Source organism: Telmatherina bonti (assembly GCF_933228915.1).
Source record: "Telmatherina bonti genome assembly, chromosome: 14".
In the NCBI taxonomy this organism is placed as follows: Eukaryota; Metazoa; Chordata; class Actinopteri; order Atheriniformes; family Telmatherinidae; genus Telmatherina; species Telmatherina bonti.
This window is the reverse complement of record NC_136612.1, coordinates 23,490,690-23,508,971: the sequence shown is the minus strand read 5'-3', so window position 1 is coordinate 23,508,971 and position 18,282 is coordinate 23,490,690. Positions and strand designations below refer to the sequence as shown.

General features: G+C 39.4%; 1 protein-coding gene across 1 annotated transcript in view; it reads left to right on the top strand.

Moving 5' to 3' along the window:
- Positions 1 to 1,210: 1,210 nt before the first annotated feature.
- LOC306765590 (E3 ubiquitin-protein ligase rnf213-alpha-like) overlaps positions 1,211 to 18,282 on the top strand; it is a 32,157-nt gene continuing 15,085 nt past the window's right edge. Inside the window, exons 1-28 of the mRNA XM_079253072.1 lie at positions 1,211 to 1,326; positions 2,357 to 2,470; positions 2,741 to 2,892; positions 3,600 to 4,472; positions 4,559 to 4,707; positions 4,822 to 4,989; positions 5,655 to 5,860; positions 5,955 to 6,244; positions 6,354 to 6,610; positions 6,809 to 7,021; positions 7,150 to 7,342; positions 7,655 to 7,710; positions 8,099 to 8,273; positions 8,364 to 8,519; positions 8,801 to 8,899; positions 8,979 to 9,101; positions 9,297 to 9,480; positions 9,575 to 9,742; positions 9,837 to 9,989; positions 10,072 to 10,691; positions 11,062 to 11,221; positions 11,305 to 11,522; positions 11,819 to 11,956; positions 12,079 to 12,243; positions 12,731 to 14,012; positions 14,101 to 14,282; positions 14,394 to 14,549; positions 14,674 to 18,276. Of these exons, the coding sequence (XP_079109198.1) occupies positions 2,371 to 2,470; positions 2,741 to 2,892; positions 3,600 to 4,472; positions 4,559 to 4,707; positions 4,822 to 4,989; positions 5,655 to 5,860; positions 5,955 to 6,244; positions 6,354 to 6,610; positions 6,809 to 7,021; positions 7,150 to 7,342; positions 7,655 to 7,710; positions 8,099 to 8,273; positions 8,364 to 8,519; positions 8,801 to 8,899; positions 8,979 to 9,101; positions 9,297 to 9,480; positions 9,575 to 9,742; positions 9,837 to 9,989; positions 10,072 to 10,691; positions 11,062 to 11,221; positions 11,305 to 11,522; positions 11,819 to 11,956; positions 12,079 to 12,243; positions 12,731 to 14,012; positions 14,101 to 14,282; positions 14,394 to 14,549; positions 14,674 to 18,276 (10,239 nt within the window). The 5' untranslated portion in view covers positions 1,211 to 1,326; positions 2,357 to 2,370. The remainder of the gene's footprint in view (positions 1,327 to 2,356; positions 2,471 to 2,740; positions 2,893 to 3,599; positions 4,473 to 4,558; positions 4,708 to 4,821; positions 4,990 to 5,654; positions 5,861 to 5,954; positions 6,245 to 6,353; positions 6,611 to 6,808; positions 7,022 to 7,149; positions 7,343 to 7,654; positions 7,711 to 8,098; positions 8,274 to 8,363; positions 8,520 to 8,800; positions 8,900 to 8,978; positions 9,102 to 9,296; positions 9,481 to 9,574; positions 9,743 to 9,836; positions 9,990 to 10,071; positions 10,692 to 11,061; positions 11,222 to 11,304; positions 11,523 to 11,818; positions 11,957 to 12,078; positions 12,244 to 12,730; positions 14,013 to 14,100; positions 14,283 to 14,393; positions 14,550 to 14,673; positions 18,277 to 18,282) is intronic.

Sequence of the window (18,282 nt, the reverse complement as noted above, 5' to 3'; positions counted from 1 at the left end):
CTGCTAGAGCAGAGATGCTTAACTTTTGAGAAATTAATGCAATATCAGCTTAAACTTTAATGTACAATCTCAACTTCAACATTATACTTTTTGTTTTGGTTTGTCACAAAAATATTTAGGTCCAATTTGCCAACATTTAAGATAAAGATCAATATTCATTCATTTTCTGAACTGCTTATTCCAATTCAGGGTTGCGGGGAAGCTGTAGCCTATCCCAGCTTGCTTTTGGCAACAGGCGGGGTACACCCTGGACAGTTTGCCAGTCCATTGCAGGGCCACACACAGAGAGATGAACAACCACTCACGCTCACACCTAGGTTAACCAATTAACCTATCATGCACGTGTTTTGGAAGGTGGGAGGAAGCCAGAGTACCTGGAGAGAACCCATGCATACACAGGGAGAACATGCAAACTCCACACAGAAAGGCCACTGACCACTGCGCCACCCTGCAGCCCTAAAGAGCAATGTATTATTCAGATAATGATAAAATTTGTTTCTTACATGAAAGGTAAAATAAATTATACAGTGAAAGGTGGAAGATGCTCATTTCACGTTTGAATATCCAAGATTTAAATTTGTCTCTCAGCAAGACTACAATGTTTCCAAACTTTAGATAGGTCTACAGCGTTTACTATTTTAAATGATGTCCTCTTGACACAAGATTAAGTTTAGAATATTTCTGCAATTATAAATGCAACTTGTCTGAGATTTAGCTTGAGCACATCTCAACACTTTTGAGTAAAAACCTATATTTTATATAGTGATGTTTTAAATGTCTATATAGTTCATATAGTGATGTTTTAAATGTTGGCTCAACAATAATTTAGCAGCAAACACGAATGTTTGTATGAAAAGGGATTTTATCAAGGAGAGCTTTTGCTAATTGGCCATTGTATAGTAACCCAAATATTTGGCTAAATAATTGCTAAAAAAAAAAATAAATAAATAATTTTTTTTTTTTTTAAAAATCAACAATTAACAAATAAATTAATAAATAAAGTTGATGGGAACAACTGTAAAAGCTCTATGGTTATGTAACAAGCCACATGGTGACAATAATTGGTCTTTATTAACCTACTTTCTACCAGCACATACCATCTGCTGTGTCATGCTATGCAAATTCAGTAATGTACATCCTTCATTGAGAATAGCCTTTATTGCAGTAAACGCCCATTTCAGACAAATCGAAACTTTAGATGAGAGGAGGAAATGAAATAGAGGCTTGAACGTCAGTACTTATCGGCACGCGGCAGGACCCGCAGCTCAGATGATCGCCGGCTAGCTTATGTGAGCAGAGAAAAGGACAGCAAATCAGTCAGCTCTGGTAAGTGCAGAAATGTTGGATAGTGTTGGAGAGTTGCTGCACGTTTTTAACAATGACGGAATAAACTAATCCTATTAGCCAGAGCAGCTATCAGATGTGTCGTGGGGCTTGTCCAAAAAAGTGTGCCATAAGTGGAACGACAGTGTGATGTCCTTTGGTCAACACCTGTCGTTACATCTGCACGGTGTTTGACACCATTTTTAGAGAAAGTGAAGCAGGTCCAAGCTAATGATAGCTGCGCAGTGAGCTAGTCAGCGCACTCGTTACTCATTTATAGGAAGGGCGCGGGTTCATTGTAACTTTTACAAAAATGGAAGTTGATATTGAAGTTATAATAGGTGTTACCAAGTCTTTATTTAGTATTGTTTTTCTATTTTGTTATCACACAACCAGGAAGTGATTAGAAACATGTTTTTGCTAAGCAAACGTCTGATTGGATGCGCGACAGAACCAAAGATCGCTATGCTAAGAAGAGGAGTCACTCTGTCCAAAAACTTTTTTTTTAAACGGAATTATGAAAAAAGCTCATACCCCATTTTTAATTGCAACTATCAAATATAATTAAGATATACATGTAAAACAACGTAAAAGTCATGTGCATTTGTTCTACCTTTGGAAAAAGCAAAACAGAGAACATGGAAGGGGTATATTATTTCCTTTTTTTCAACGTGGCGATACTTCTTATCGATTCGAAGACAAGTCTATGACAATTTATGACGCACATAAATAATTGTATTTTCGTACATATTTTGTTCATGCGTGTATACGCGTGCGTGTATATGTGTGTATATACATGTATGTGTGTGTAGTGGCTAACTATTATGAATGTAAAGTAAGTAATCTTTTCAGTAGTTAAAAGTAGTGGATGCTGTTTTGCTTCATAATGGGGTTAAAGTACAAATGAGAGGAGCAAGTTTATTTCATGCAAGTGCTGCAGAGTTGATCTCACTTTCATATGACCAGAACTGGCAAAATTGAAAGTGAAAGGAGTCTTTTACGTTATAAAGTAAAAATAGTTCTTCTTTTGTAGACTGGGGTCAGAATATGAAGTGCTCAGGTTGTGGCCATGATATTTTGGAGAAAGTAGCCAACTTCTGCAGTAATTGTGGACTGAAACTTTCTGCCCAACCTGCAAAAACGCATGGTAAGTCACATTACAGTTTTTATCCACTATTATGTATGGTCTTACTGAAAAATGTTTTCTGCTACTGTTCATAAACCACCATGCATTATAGGGAGAAGATGGATATAAACCATACTGTATTCAGTTAGCAGGTGGTAAATAAATCCCTTTACCACTGTAGTAATAAAGAATTGCCACTCAGTTGTGATAATAATCTGAACTTTTTGAAGTTATTTTCTCCTATCTCTTTCAGAAATGTTAATTTATTTACACTTAATATCTTTCAACCAGATACAAGAAACCAGCCTAAATCCTTGGTATCAGATCATGAAAGTACAACTGAAGAATCAGGGTATCAGAAAAGTGGCCATTCTGCAGAGAACAAAGACACCAATACATCTCCTAAACGGCCAAATGAGGAAAAACTCAATCCAAAGAAAAAGGTTAGTCCTGACGTTTTTATTTGACTTTGTGTTGGCACCAGTTTTACTTACTTTGGCTGGACAGTGCCTTGATAAACCGATGCAGTATACTGTATAAACCCTGCAACAGATCCTGCCTTTGTGACTATTATGAGCTTCAGTGAACTTTGGCCTTGATCTAGTGAGGCGCCCATTTGACTGTGTATGAATTTTTAAGACTACTGTTTGAATTTGGGAACATTGTGGGTACATTAAACAACTGAAATGTTTGGCGGTATTGCTCAAATAATTTAGATGGAATCTAAAACATTTCTACCTTCAAATGAGCATGACCTTGAGTCAACATTTCTGATGAAGAAACTTAAATTAATAGTTTTTGAACACAGCAGCCAAAGAAACATCTTTTTGTCAGTACTCTTCATGGAACTGCTTTTTTTTTTATTTTTTTTTATCATGCATTTTGCAAAAATTGCATTATACATGTTCAGTGTCCCGCAGTCTCCCGTACAAATTCTGTATGCATGTGCAAAGTCTAAATGTCATAATCTAGGACCTAAAACCTTAAAAACTCTGTGATGTATTAATTTTTGGTAATTATGATGAATTGATATACTTTGGAAAGTCTTGGTTCAGATTTTTTAAAATTATCAATATATTTTACGTCATTCCTGCTGTCATGTCTATGGTACTTTGCTAAATGTGTTTTTCTTCTCTTCCTGTTTTTATAGAAAAAGAAAAGAAAGAAGAACAAAAAGAAGAAAGATGGCAACATGTCATCAGATCAAAGCCTTTCTGATCTGTCACACATGTCTCTAGAAAATAATCAGGGGAAGAGAACACATGACAGAGAAGACTCCACTGACAGTGACAGTTCTGACAACATAATGGACGAAACACCAGATTCACTCCAAGATGGGATCTCCTCACTGGAAGGACCGCCAAGTTCATTAGCTGCTAATATTATGGCTGCTGCCTGTGACAGCGAACAAGTCATTCACAGTGAAAAGCATGTTTCCTCTGTTGAAGCAAGTACAGAGGGGCTGTCGGAGGAAGCTGCAGGTAACCCAGAAGAGAGAGAAAATGATGCACAGAAATCATCTCAGGATCAGACACTCGAGACAGCAGCAGCTGCCACTTCAGCTCCACCTGAAACCTCAAAGAATAAGACCTCCCAGTCAGGTGAAGGTGAAGGAACAAAGCCCAATAACCCCAAAGATCAAAAGACTGCGAAGAAAAACTCAAAGAACAAGAAAGAAATGATCAATACTGCACAATCAACATTAGATCAGAAGGCTAATGTGGATCCAGTTGCAACACAGGCGGGAGACTCCACACAGGCACCAAAAAATCAGCAAGACCAGAAACAGACGGGCAAAAATCAGCAAGACCAGAAACAGACGGGCAAAAATCAGCAAGACCAGAAACAGACGGGCAAAAATCAGCAAGACCAGAAACAGACTGGCAAAAATCAGCAAGACCAGAAACAGACGGGCAAAAATCAGCAAGACCAGAAACAGACGAGCAAAAATCAGCAAGACCAGAAACAGACGGGCAAAAATCAGCAAGACCAGAAACAAAAACAGGCTGGAAAGCAATCTAAGGTATTTCTGAAAAACAGAACAAAAGGAATCATTAATGATAAAATGAGTGTTTACTCTTTTCACCAGAAGGTATTTCAATACCACAGGCTGATCATCCAGGCTCCAGTGTAGACCCGGAGAAGACAGAAGAAGACATGGAGGTTGAAGATTCTGGGAACACGCAGGGCAGAACTTCAGATGATGACAAAGAAGACAGTGCAAAATCCAGCATCCCAATGGGCTCACCTCCTAAAAGGTCATTTGTTTCTGATGATCATTTACAACAGATTTCCTCACTTTTTTTTATATCCATGTTTTGTCTTGTGTGTTAAATTAAGCACTTATGTTTGTGTTTGTTTTTGGTTTTCAGGCCGGTCCAGAACAAGAACATTGCTGCATGCAACAGACTCACAATATACTTCCATGCAGTTCTATCAAAGGATTTCAAATTTGAGCTAGGAAAAGATCGAATCTTCATCAGAGCTGGATCGCCCATTGGGACATGGGAGGAAAATGCTGCTGAGCTGTTTGTCACCAAGTATGTAGTCTTGAATCAATGGGCAAAACATTTATATGCATTATGTTGGCTCTTTTAAGAAAAATGCCAAATCTAAATTTATTTTTGCATCCAATTTCATAAAAAGAACAGCATACAAAAAGAAATGTAGAAAATCAGACTGCATCAGCTACATGTATACGACTGAGTCAGACACGAGGGGACCAAGTATGCAGTTCTATCAAAGTTGAGAGTGTCTGTCTCCCTTGTCACTAAGGGGCTTGATCGAGGCTCCCTTGGGCCTTGCTGCTTGGGCCTTTGGCACTTGCTTTGCTATGTCAGAACACTATACTTTCTCTTACTTTTGCTGTCTACATTTATCAAGTAACATGATCTAAAGCCTTGATGAGAGTAATAGTGACTCAGCAGCTCTGTGAGCAACTACTGTACCAGTCAAAAGTTTAGAGACACTTTCTTGATTAAATCCAATGAGAATGTGTGGCCAAACATCTGACTGGTAGTTTATGCAACTTAAAAGTTTCTTTTGCAGCATGTAGGTCCATTCTTTTGTGTTGCGACATGTAATTCTAAGTTAAATTACTTACTTTTGTACAAGAAGGAAGAATACATGACATTTTTGTTTGTGCGGGAGCAGGCAGTGATTGTCAGGCTGCACACATTAGATTTAATTGTTCTTTTTCATCCAGGGATCTTGGAGAACACGGCTTTATGGTTGAAGGCAGTCTGATGGCAAACAAACGTGATGCTGTGTCTGAGTCGATACCATACAAATATGTAGTCTACAAGGATAAGAAGAATGTCTATGACTTCGAGTACATATACAAACTGGATTCTTCTCAACACCATACCAACAGATGTTTGTTTGTGAAACCACAGCTCATCACTGAGGATGGTAACTTGGCTTCAGTGGATCTGTAATGTGTCATTACTATTTTGGGTGATGTTTGTACTGGAATTAAATATATGTTATATCTCATTTGTTAAAGGGGACTGGCATCAATATGATGATATCATCTGTGCTGAGCCATCGAAGAACATGCTCAAACGCATTAAAGAAACAATTTGGCCTGAACAACGTAAAAGTCTGATTGAAGGAAGAAAGATTGCAGGGAATTTGATGCTGGAGACCATCTTTGATCTTCTCAGGAGCTGGAGTGATACCAACTTAAAGAGTTTTCAAATCCAGCTGACTCAGTTCTTCCAGGTTTATGGGAACCCTTTTGTGTATGAAGAGAAAGGAAAGAAGTGGTACTCCCTTAACTTTGGGGAAGATGATGTAAGTTTTGAGCTATTCTTCGTAAAGTTTTTTTGTTTGTTTGTTTTGGCACCCCGGCTGGTAAAGCGAGCTCATCTCCCTTCTCTGTATCTGTGATGTAATTTCCTAGGTGAGGAAAATGTTGAAAGACTTCATGCTGACAGATGTGATCCCTCAGCTGAAAGATGGAGACAAAAATAGTCTTTACATTAAGGACCCAAGGAAGGCAGCTCTGATCATGCTTCATGTGTGGAAACAGTATCAGCTCAAACTTGATAATGGTGAACTCCATCGACTCTGTGGTGCACTTTGTTTACCAAAACTGGAGAAAGACAAATTCCTTGAGTACTGGACTGATTTTTCTCAGACTGTGTCTGTTCTCAAAAGGTAAGTGTTCATTCTTTCAGATGTCACTAAAGTTTGAATCAACAAATCTATTTTACATTGAGCTGATAACATCACACACACACAGATGTTGTAAACCATCCAGCCAAATATAAATGATTTATCCTACCCTGTGTACTCTCTATAGCTATGTAGCTATAGCTTTTCTTTTTAATGCTCAAAATATTTTTTTTGTTGTAGTTCACCAGAAATGTTGGTGCATCTGATAAAAACTGTGAGAACGGCAGGAATGCCTCGATGGATCATGGTACTTCCACTGCTGCACCTCCTCAAAGGCACTGTCAAACCCTTTGAGATACAAACATCTGGAAGCTGCAAGGCTCTATTGCCCTGGGCAGGTTTGCAAGGCCTTGACATCAGCAGTTCATTGTACCTCAACAGTCAAGATAGAAAGTAAGCTTTCCCATAACTGTGCTGACATACTACACATGGTTACTAGCATGGAGATGCTTTTTTTTTTTTTAATAATCTTTAATTGATCTGTATCATTGTGCATTTCTGATTGCCTGCTTTGTTTTCAGAGCACTAGTAAATGTGATGAAAGCCCACAGTCACCTGATGGAGGTGGACACACTTTTAGTTCGATCCTGCATGTATTTCATGGATTTTGATGAACTGGTTGAGTGTAGCACCTCCATAAACCCTGAGCTTTTGGACATGCTCCATATTTTCACAAATAAGGTTCCTCAGGATATTAATGGCAGTCACTATCAGGTGAGGGGAAATAAACAGACATTTCCAAATTTCAGAATGTCCAAAAAATATAGATATTATCCATTATTATAAGAGTATAAAAATGCATCATTTGAAATAACTTTAAACACCAGTCGATATTTGGACACTTTTTCATCAGAGTAAATGGGGGGAACTTAGGACTGTAATTGACATCTGAGTATTATGTTTTAGAAATTATGTACATTTATCACAGATAGACGAACCCTTCAATAAAAGCAAAGAATAAGATGTGAACGTGTTAAATTATGTTTTTTTTGTTTTTTTTTAATTTTTAAAATTTTTTTATTTTAGGCTGTAAAGGATATTCTGGCCCACATTCAAATGCGTCTCATTGAAGAAAAATACAGGTATGGACATGACGCCTGTAAATATAATCTTGATGGGTCGTGTGCTGATCAAGATAACAAGCTTTTAAATGAAGTGTGGTCTGAAAGTTTGAGCCCTTTGGAGTTTTTATTATCAGCCTAAATATTAATTGAAAAAATAGAATCACACATTAAAAAAGATAGAGCCTAATCATTGATCCTATTTTAATTGTCATATATTTGCGGAACTGTATCCTTATATGAATGGAAGAAATTCATAAAGGACTTTATTGGAAAGGATTGTTAATAATTGTCATGTTTGAAAAATGAACACAGTTAGAAAAATGTAACATATAGAGGATTTACATGCTTTTATCACTTGTGTATGGAAGCAGTTCCATTCTAATGTCCCATTGTCTTTGTTTCAAAGTTATTTCACAGAGGCTTATAGGAGAGAGTGCCTGACAACAGCAGTGTTGCTGTTAGAAAAGCTTTGCAAAGGGGTCAAACCAGAATCCTATTCTCAAAACTACCCTGACATTCCTGTAGCATGCATGAATCTGGTTGCATCGGTGTCAGACTTTGTTCGATGTAACAACCAACAGGTATACATGCAATTTCTCATACACCCGAAGCTATGCATTAACCTTTCTGACAAATGTTTCCCAGTCTCAGTAATCTGTTTTTATATTCAGGAAACTCAAGGAGATGGAGAGCAACACTATGGAAAAGACTTGATCTCTCAAGCAATGAGAATAATGAGGAACTGGATGAGTCGTTCCTTCAGAAAGGAGATGCTTAGCAAGGCTTTGTCATCTTTTTACCAAGTTAAGGCAACAGAAGAAATTGAAGTGAGTTTCTTTGTTTTTTAAAACAAATACTAAGGCACAGATTTTTTTTCGTTTAAAAAGTTTTATTTAAACATAAAAACTATTTAAAATAGGAAAAAAATAGTATTTTTCCAAAGGGAATGGGTAGAAGCCATCGATTATTCAGTCCTACCCATTTACAAACGAGATGTATTTTTTAATGATACTATATTATGGATCAGAAATAACAATAATAAGTTAAGCACTAACTTCTTATAATTGATAATTCATGTTGCATAATAAGACTCTACCGTGTTTTACAGATGTGGAACAACATCATCGCCATCAACTTCAAAGATGAAGACTGCACAAAAGACTGGAGGCAGACTTTCATGTTGGATTTTGAGGGCAAATACAAGCAGGTGATAGAGGAAGTGGAGCAGGGTTTGGGATTATTTGCAGTTGAAGTACAACATTGGTAATTGATTTATGTTGTTGTAGGAGTCTCCTATGAATCAAATTGAGTTCTACTGCACAAAGATAGAGAAACTTATTGGTTCCCATCCACATGTTGCTGCTGTTACTGAGAAGTGTGCTCTCGAAGCTGTTACGTCTCTGTGCCAGGTATGAACATCTCTAATTCTCTTTGAACAGTTTCACACATTGGTATTAGTTTAATACATCTTGGTCATATTAAACAATCATATTATTTAAATGGCAGAATGAAATATTTGTGATTAAATCTGTGAAAACACTTGAGTTGAAGAAGGGTGTATATTTTCTGTGGTTCAGTTTTTTAAAAAAAATTTTTTATTGCAGACCAAGTCGGAGGGAAAACTGCTGGAAAGGTTTAAACTAAGCTGGAAGTTTGACAAACTCATCTCTGCCATTGTCCAAAAATCATGGCCCAGGGATGATAAAGGAAGTTATCAGGACAATGAAGAAGGGGTCATTCAGCACCTTCTGTCCTGGACAGCTGCCAAAGAAATTTTCAAGCTATATGGTATCGCAATTAAAAATATGAATAAATAAATAAGAAAAGTAATTGAAAGAACAACAATAAAATTGACTTGTAAATACTGTCTTTGCTTGTACAGACAAAAAGATGATTGAGAAGCTTGCGCACGATGCAAAGGAGAGAATTTCCAAAGCAATATCATCATTCAGAGCCATGATCAATCAGCTGGCACAAGGACACATAAAGATCAGCCTACTGAACATCATTCTGGAAAGGCAAAATGCCTTATTAGAACTGCTGCAAATCGGTATCTCAAGATTTGTTTCAAATGGCAATACATAGGCGACAGTGAACATCATACTGACATAGTTGTTTTTTTTAATTTTTTTATTTGATAACAGAATGCCTCTCTGAGAATGAGCAGCACAGGGATCTTCCCAAAATGAGGCAACTGCTGCAGCACAGACAAAATGAAGTGAAAGCCGTTTACCATGAAAAGGAGCTTGTGGATGTAGTCTTAACAATGTGCCGCAAACTTGGAGAACATATGACAGGTATGGTTTCCATCCCAGAAGCCTTGGTCACTAAGGTTTGTTAACTGAAACTGAACACATATTTACTTATTTCCCTGGACAGTTCACATTTCTGACCTGAAAGTCAAAAATCAAGTCAACATCGAGATGATGACATTGGACCAGTTCATGGAAGTTCATGAATTCGACAGACTAGCCTCTCCTATGACTGGTATTGTTACTTACTTCAACCTGACGGAAGAGGTCCGAGAGATGGCACAAGTACTATACACCTTCAGAGACAGTTATATATTCAAAATGTGTTGGGAGAAACATGCCATGAACTTTGCTGAAGAGGAAAGGGAAGATGACCAATCTGAGGAGGATGAAATAGTGGACATAATGGCAACACCAGAAGTGATTTACAGCAGCATTTTCTTGGATTCTTTTGATGAATATAAAGACATCCACACCCATTTGAAGAATGGCAGTATTAGGCTGGAAGAGGTCAATCAACGTTTCAGAGCGTACAAGGGCAAGTACGACGAGCTTGTACAGGAACTGCACATCATGTGCGAAGTTGACAAATCAAGTGACAAACAGTGGATTCAAAGAAGAGTTGAACAGATCGAACAGTATCACGAGCTTCATTTAGCTGTGGCCTCAGCTCAGATTATCATGATGGTTAAAGAGACGCTGGGACTGCAAGGGGACTTCAGAGTTCTGGAAACTCTTTTGGAAGTTGTAAGTGTTCATTTTTGAGGACAAGTATACAGGCGGTCCTCAGGTTATGCGGTTCTTGACTTAGGTCATTTCAACTTTATGACACTCATTAAATAAATGTAAATAAATAATAAAGCAAGTTTCAAAGTTACAAGATTCCATATAAGCTCTTACAATGCATGATGCGGAGGATGTATTTAAGGGTAAAAATCTGACTTGTGCGGAATTTCAGGTTATGGCGCAGCATAAGAACGGAACTGGTTGTAAACCGAGTACCGCCTGTAGATAATGCATAGAAGTACAGATTGGGTTAGTTCAATCAGCAGAATATACAGTGCTATCCCTCCACAAAGCAAAGCTGGCTTTAATTTTGACTCTTCTTTCAATTCAGGTTGATGCCGAGTTTAAGAAAGAGCCACTGAGTCGCATTGACAATAATCTGATGCAGGCAAAGGTGGCTCTAGTGGGCATTACAGAACCCCGCAGACTGTGCCTACAGGAGTTGGGGCTTAGAGTCCACTTTGTACAATGGGTGAAGGATGCCCTGGAAGGTAAGTGGTACCACAGCAGAAATATAAGTTATTTGGTAAAAAACATATATTTATATACCTAAATTCAAATTCACTTCTTCCAGATATTAATGAGTTGAAAGTGTTTGTTGACCTGGCTTCCATCTCTGCGGGGGAGAATGACATGGATGTGGATCGGGTAGCTTGTTTCCATGATGCAGTTCTTGGCTATTCACCAATGCTTTATGAGCTCAAACCAGACTCCGGTTTTCACACCTTTAAAGAAGTGCTCAATAAACTGTGGAGAGCCTTGGAGAATGATGAGAAACTTCCAGCTAAATTGGTAAGAGGGTAGATTGCAGACAGAAGAATTGCCTGAAACAGTAGCAGTTTTGTAGTTTGGTTATCTACTTTAAAAGCTCTTCTTGTCTTGAAACAATACAAAACCAGAGAAGATTTTTCAGTCCATATATTAAAGTTATTGAAGCCTTATTGGTTAAGATTTTGACAAAACAAATGAAAAATTATGATTACATAGATTGGCTATAACTGCAGCAAGAAGTTAATTTTAACCTTAGGGACAGAAATGTTAAACATAAATCATGATAAAGAGTAGTGTGTTTTTGTTTTTTCTATCAGCGGGACAGTACACGTCATTTAGAGTGGTTAAAGACTGTGAAGGACAGTCATGGATCAGTGGAGCTGTCCTCTCTCTCATTAGCATCGGCTATCAACAGCAAAGGCATCTACCTGATCAATGCACGTGATGTGAAAAAGGTACATTTAAAAAAAGAAAAATAACAAAGCTTGCTTTCATATGTCCACACAGCAAATAACGTATTCAAGAATAAAGGTCTAGCAAATTATGTTCACAAATGGATTCCTGTTTTTTGATTCAGCTGAGTCTTGACACAGCTCTGAAGCTGCAGATCCCAGAGGACCATGATGAAGGCCAGCACATTCGATCCTACTCTCTTGAAGAGCTGAGAGAGCTGCAGAACAAACTGATGCTCATGTCTGGGAAAGGGGATCAAGGGCAGAATGAAGTTGATCACTTTGCAGAGGTATATTGAAAGGCTTTCCTTTTCTAAACAATGCACTTAACATTGCATTTACAGAGAAAATCTGTTTTGGTTTTACTTCGATGTTGATTAAAAATACATTTACATTTTATATTCAATAACCCAGTCTAAATGGTTAAAGATATGAATACTTGCTAAAAAAAAAAAAAAAAAAAAAGGTAGGCTGCATATTTTGATGTTCTAATAAAAATTTAAATGAGCCAATTAGGAAATTCTGTTTGTAAATTGGCTGTAGTTGACTTTAGCAGATTAATTAGTTATAAATGGAAAAATCAACATCGTTGACATGGGGTGTGATCAGAAAATAAAAGCCAGCCTGTAAAAGTCCTCATTTTGTAGTGTAGTTTACTTTACAGGGTTTTAAATTCTAAATGTTTTGACAAAAAATACTGTTTTAACAAAATCTTGAAAACTAGCTTGCTTTTGACTTTGCACAGGTGAATATGATTGAGTTGCTTCTGTTTTGCAGGTTTTTGCCAGTGTTCAAAGACTTGCTGAAGCTTTCATTGCTCTTTATACTGCTGGAAATCCCCTGTTCAGAAACTGGGAAGTGCAAATAAATTGCTCTCTAAGTAGCTATGAGCCAAGCATTATGATGGATTTCAACCTGGGTAGTGTTCTTAGTGTCATTGTGGAGGGCAGCTTAGAGGAGCAGCTGCCTGAACTTTGCAGAAAAATGGAGAAATGTCTGGAATACTGGATGGATTTTGTAGACAAACAAAGATCACACTGTTACTATTTGAACTACTACACAGCTGAACAGATAGTCTACCTATGCAGCAAGCTGACTCAGCAAAATGTGAACAGTGTAGACGACCAAGTTCTCATGATGCTCTCCTTCATCAAACCAAACTGCACATCCTTAGACTTGAGACAAGTCTGGCATGCCCTCCAGTATGAATTCCTGACCAAACCACAGGAACAAAATGAGGACATTGAGTTTCAGACCTTTGTTGTTGTGGAAAGAAGTGAGCTGGAAGATCCTGACTCGGTCACTGAATTGGATCCTATGACAAGTCTTGTGGAACAAGCAAAGGGTCTGCAAGCATTTGACCATATATGGAATGCCTACATGAAAGACATGAAGACTTTTCTCCCAAACATTCTTGACATAAAATCTCTGGGAAGACTCTTGGAATTCCTTTCCAACAAAGAAGATGAGTATGAAGAAGATGACAGTGAAGAAGACATCTCTGATCATGCAGGGGATTTTATAAATAGGCAGCTACCTGAAGGTCTTATCATTGGTAGCCCAAACCTCATTGTTTGTCCACATGAAGATGTCTTGACATCCTGCATTTCCATTTACATGAGCAGTGAAGGTGAAACACTACCCACCTATGATGAAGTCCTACTGTGCAACCCCTTAACTCCATTCGAGCAGGTGGAGCTATTCCTTAGGCGCTGTCTTGGCACTGGCTATAGGGGGCAGAAGATATATTCTCTCCTGTATGGAGATCTCCTCTCTTATGATGTGAGCTCAAAAGTTGAGAACTTTTTCCAGCGAATGAAAATGCAGAGTAGGAAGGATTACCGCCTTGTTGTCATCTGCAGCTCAGAAAGAGAGCATGCTTACCTTCCATCAGCCTTCAGCCAATACAGATTGCACATGGTTCCCCAAGAACCATTGGCTAGGATCCAGAGATACCTCCATACACACTACACTGTTCCAGAAGAACAATGCAGTGCTGCAGCTGCATTTAAAGACAGACTCTGTGTTGGTGTGATTTCATCCAAAAGAGCTGGTGTTGGTATGTACATGGACTATTGTAGATTGAGTAAAATCATTTTCAGGGGTTGTTTGATAAAATTGACTGATTTCATGTTTTTTAATTCTAGGTAAATCTTTGTACATCAAAAGGCTTTATGAAAAACTGAGACGCTCCACCAAAAAGCTTTCAATGATGAAGTGCATTCGCTTGATCGAGCCTAACATCAACGAGAATGTCATCCTTCAGTCTCTGTTGGACACCCCGAAACAGAAGGAACTCACCATGTTCCATTTTGACATAACGTCATCGGTAACCATCAAGTTAATGCTCTGTATATTCTAATAAAGTGCTTTTTAAGACGTTATGTCTGACAGCTTATGTATAGTTTGAAATATTGTGCTTTGTTTTTCCTTTTTAAAGGTGCAGAAAGGTCTTAATGAGTTCCTTTTCAAGTTATTGATTTTGCGCTATTTGATGGACTCTGAGGGAAAAGTGTGGAGGTGCAATGACAAACAGTTGTACCTGATCGAGATTTTAGAGCCCACAGTCAAATCAACCAGAGGTGCTACTCGACAGGTAAATGTTTTTACAAACATATGACACAAGCATTTATCATTGTAACGCTGTTGCAACCTTGCAACAGCAAGGTAAAACTTAAAGCAACCTTGCGTTGTTAATTTTATTGCCGTTTTCTCCATAGGACCAAACGATAAACGCCACATTCACAGACGTGTTCCCAAACATTTTTTGTCAACCACCCAAAGAAGTTTTGATAGTCGAGAGAGAAGGGGATCCCGCCCTTGTGAGCAATGATGATCCACTGATGGATGATGAAGAGTTCAAGAGTGAAGCCTTCCAAAGGCCATACCAGTACCTCACTCGCTTCCATAACCACAGTGATCTGGATGTCTTTACATATCAGGGTGTTGAGGGGTCTCATGCAGAGTGTCTTCAGATGCTTCTCCTGTACTGTGGCATTACAGATCCATCCTGGGCAGAACTGAGAAATTTTGCTTGGTTCCTCAACCTTCAGTTGAAAGACTGTGAGACATCTGTTTTCTGTGATGCCACTTTCACTGGAGACACACTCAGTGGATTCAAAACCTTTGTGGTGGACTTCATGATCCTGATGGCAAAAGACTTTGCCACTCCATCACTCAGCATCTCTGATCAGAGTCCTGGCAGGATGCAAGTCAATATGGCAGGTGTCCGAGATGAAGACCTAGCTCCTTTTCTAATCAGAAAAAGATGGGAAACAGAACCGCATCCGTACATCTTCTTTAATGATGACCATGTGTCCATGACCTTTATTGGTTTTCATCTTCAGCCAAATGAGCAGAACTATGTTGATGCCCTAGATCCCTCTTCTGGAAGGGTGATAAAGAAGAATGTCATGACAAGAGCATTGTATGAAGGCTTAAGGCTTCAGAGAGTCCCTTTCAACATCAATTTTGATACCCTTCCGAGATGGGAAAAAATAGAGCGAATCTGCAGTGTTCTTGGCATCCAGTGGCCCATTGACCCTGATGAAACATATGAACTTACAACTGACAATATATTGAAGATGTTGGCAATCCATATGCGGTTCAGATGTGGTATCCCTGTCATTATCATGGGAGAGACAGGATGTGGTAAGACAAGGCTCATTAAGTTTCTTTGTGAGCTGCGGAGAAGTGGAGTGGCCACTGAGAACATGAAACTGGTCAAAGTGCATGGGGGGACAACCTCAGAGATGATCTACACCAAAGTCAGAGAAGCAGAAGAAATTGCTGTTATCAACAAACAAAACTATGGATTTGGCTCTGTTCTCTTCTTTGATGAGGCCAACACTACAGAAGCCATCAGCAGTATCAAGGAGATCCTCTGTGACAAGACAGTGAAGGGGGAATACATAACATCTGACTCTGGGTTGCAGATTATAGCTGCATGCAATCCTTACCGTAAGCACACAGATGAGATGATTGAAAGATTGGAATCTGCAGGCCTGGGATACAGAGTTCGAGCTGAAGAAACCGATGAAAAGCTTGGCTCTATCCCTCTGCGCCAGCTCGTGTACAGAGTTCAAGCACTGCCACCGAGCATGATCCCTTTGGTGTGGGATTTTGGACAGTTAAATGATCACACAGAGGAAATATACATCCAACAGATTGTTTCAAGAGTGATTACGAGCAAAAAAATCAATCCAAGTTATGCCCAGTGCATCACCAGTGTCCTCTCAACTTCACAGAAATACATGCGGATGAGAAAGGATGAATGCAGCTTTGTTAGTCTGAGAGATGTAGAACGCTGCATGCAGGCCTTTGTTTGGTTCCATGACCACCATGAAATGTTCTTCAGAGAACTTGAAAAATTTGAGCGTCATCAACATGATGAAGGGGATGAGGAGCATCAGAGACAGACGGAAATCAGAGATCCTGTTCTCTGGTCTCTAGTCTTGGCCGTTGGAGTGTGCTACCATGCCTGCCTTGAAAATAAGGACAAATACAGACAGAAAATCAGCAGACAGTTGCCATTACCATACAGCCCAGGAAAGGTCATGCATGAAATCTCAGTAATGCAAGATTTACTTTTGAGCGGTGTGCCAATGGGGGATACAATAGCAAGAAACAGTGCCCTCAAAGAGAATGTGTTCATGATGGTTCTTTGCATTGAACTAAGAATCCCTCTCTTCTTGGTGGGAAAACCTGGAAGTTCAAAATCTCTGTCTAAAACTCTGGTAGCAGATGCTATGCAGGGCCAAGCTTCTCATTCGGATCTCTACAAAATACTCAAACAGATCCATCTGGTGTCTTTTCAGTGTAGCCCTCACTCAACACCAGAAGGTATCATCAATACATTCAAACAGTGTGGACGCTTTCAGGAAGGAAAAAACCTGAATGAATACATTTCCGTTGTGGTTCTTGATGAGATTGGGCTGGCCGAGGACTCTCCAAAGATGCCGCTGAAAACTCTTCACCCGCTGTTGGAGGAAGGGTGTATTGATGATGAGCCACTACCACACAAAAAGGTCGGATTCATTGGCATCTCAAACTGGGCACTAGATCCTGCGAAGATGAACCGAGGCATTTTTGTATCACGTGGTGACCCCGATGAGAGGGAACTCATTGAGAGTGCTAAAGGCATATGTTCCTCTGACATAATGGTTTTGGAGAGAGTCAGGGATTTCTTCCAACCCTTTGCAAGAGCCTACTTGAATGTCTGTCGCAAACAAGGGAAAGGCTTTTTTGGCCTACGTGACTATTACAGCTTGATTAAGATGATCTTTGCAGGAGCCAAAGCCGCTCAACGGAAGCCTACTGCAGAGGAGACGGTGAAGGCAGTGCTGAGAAATTTCAGTGGCAGGGATGATGTGGATGCAGTTACAGTCTTCACCAAAAGACTGCAGATTGCACCAAATCTGGAGAGCATCAGCACAATTGAGTTTGTGAAAGAAAACATTCAAGCAGTTGGACAGGAAGAGGAATGTCGCTACCTCTTGGTATTGACAAAAAACTATGCTGCGCTACAGATTCTGCAGCAAACTTTCTTTTCAGAAAGTGGTCAACCAGAAATAATCTTTGGATCCAGCTTCCCAAAAGACCAAGAGTACACCCAAATCTGTCGCAACATCAACAGAGTAAAGATATGCATGGAGACAGGTCAGACAGTTGTGCTCCTAAACTTGCAGAACCTCTACGAAAGTCTCTATGACGCCCTCAACCAATACTACGTCTGCTTAGGAGGACAGAAATATGTGGACCTTGGACTTGGAACCCATCGTGTGAAATGCAGGGTGCACAAGAACTTCCGGCTCATTGTCATTGAGGAAAGAGAGGTGGTCTACAAACAGTTCCCAATACCTCTGATCAACAGGCTCGAGAAACACTACCTGGACATCCACACTGTCCTGAAAACTGACCAGAAGAGGTTGGTGGAGGAACTGGAGAGATGGGTAAAGCTTTTTGCATCTCCTAACAACCAGCATGCAGGAGTGGCTCAGACATACAAGTACCAGCCCCCAGATGTCTTCATTGGGTACCACTCAGACACCTGTGCTTCTGTTGTTCTTCAAGTAATAGAGGAGCAGAAAGATGACTTGGAAAGCTCAGAGTTGGAGAGAGCGTTACTTGATGAGGCTAAACTCACACTTCTCAAATGTGCCACACCAGACTCTGTGGTGCGTTTAGACTGCACAGGCCTGGCCAAGGTTGAGAGCGAAAATCTGGCCAGGGTCTACTTTGAGCAGCAGAATAACAGCTGTTTAGCTGACTACATCTTTGCTCACACAAGGCAAGAAGACCGTTTCAGATCCTTCTTCACAGAGGTAACT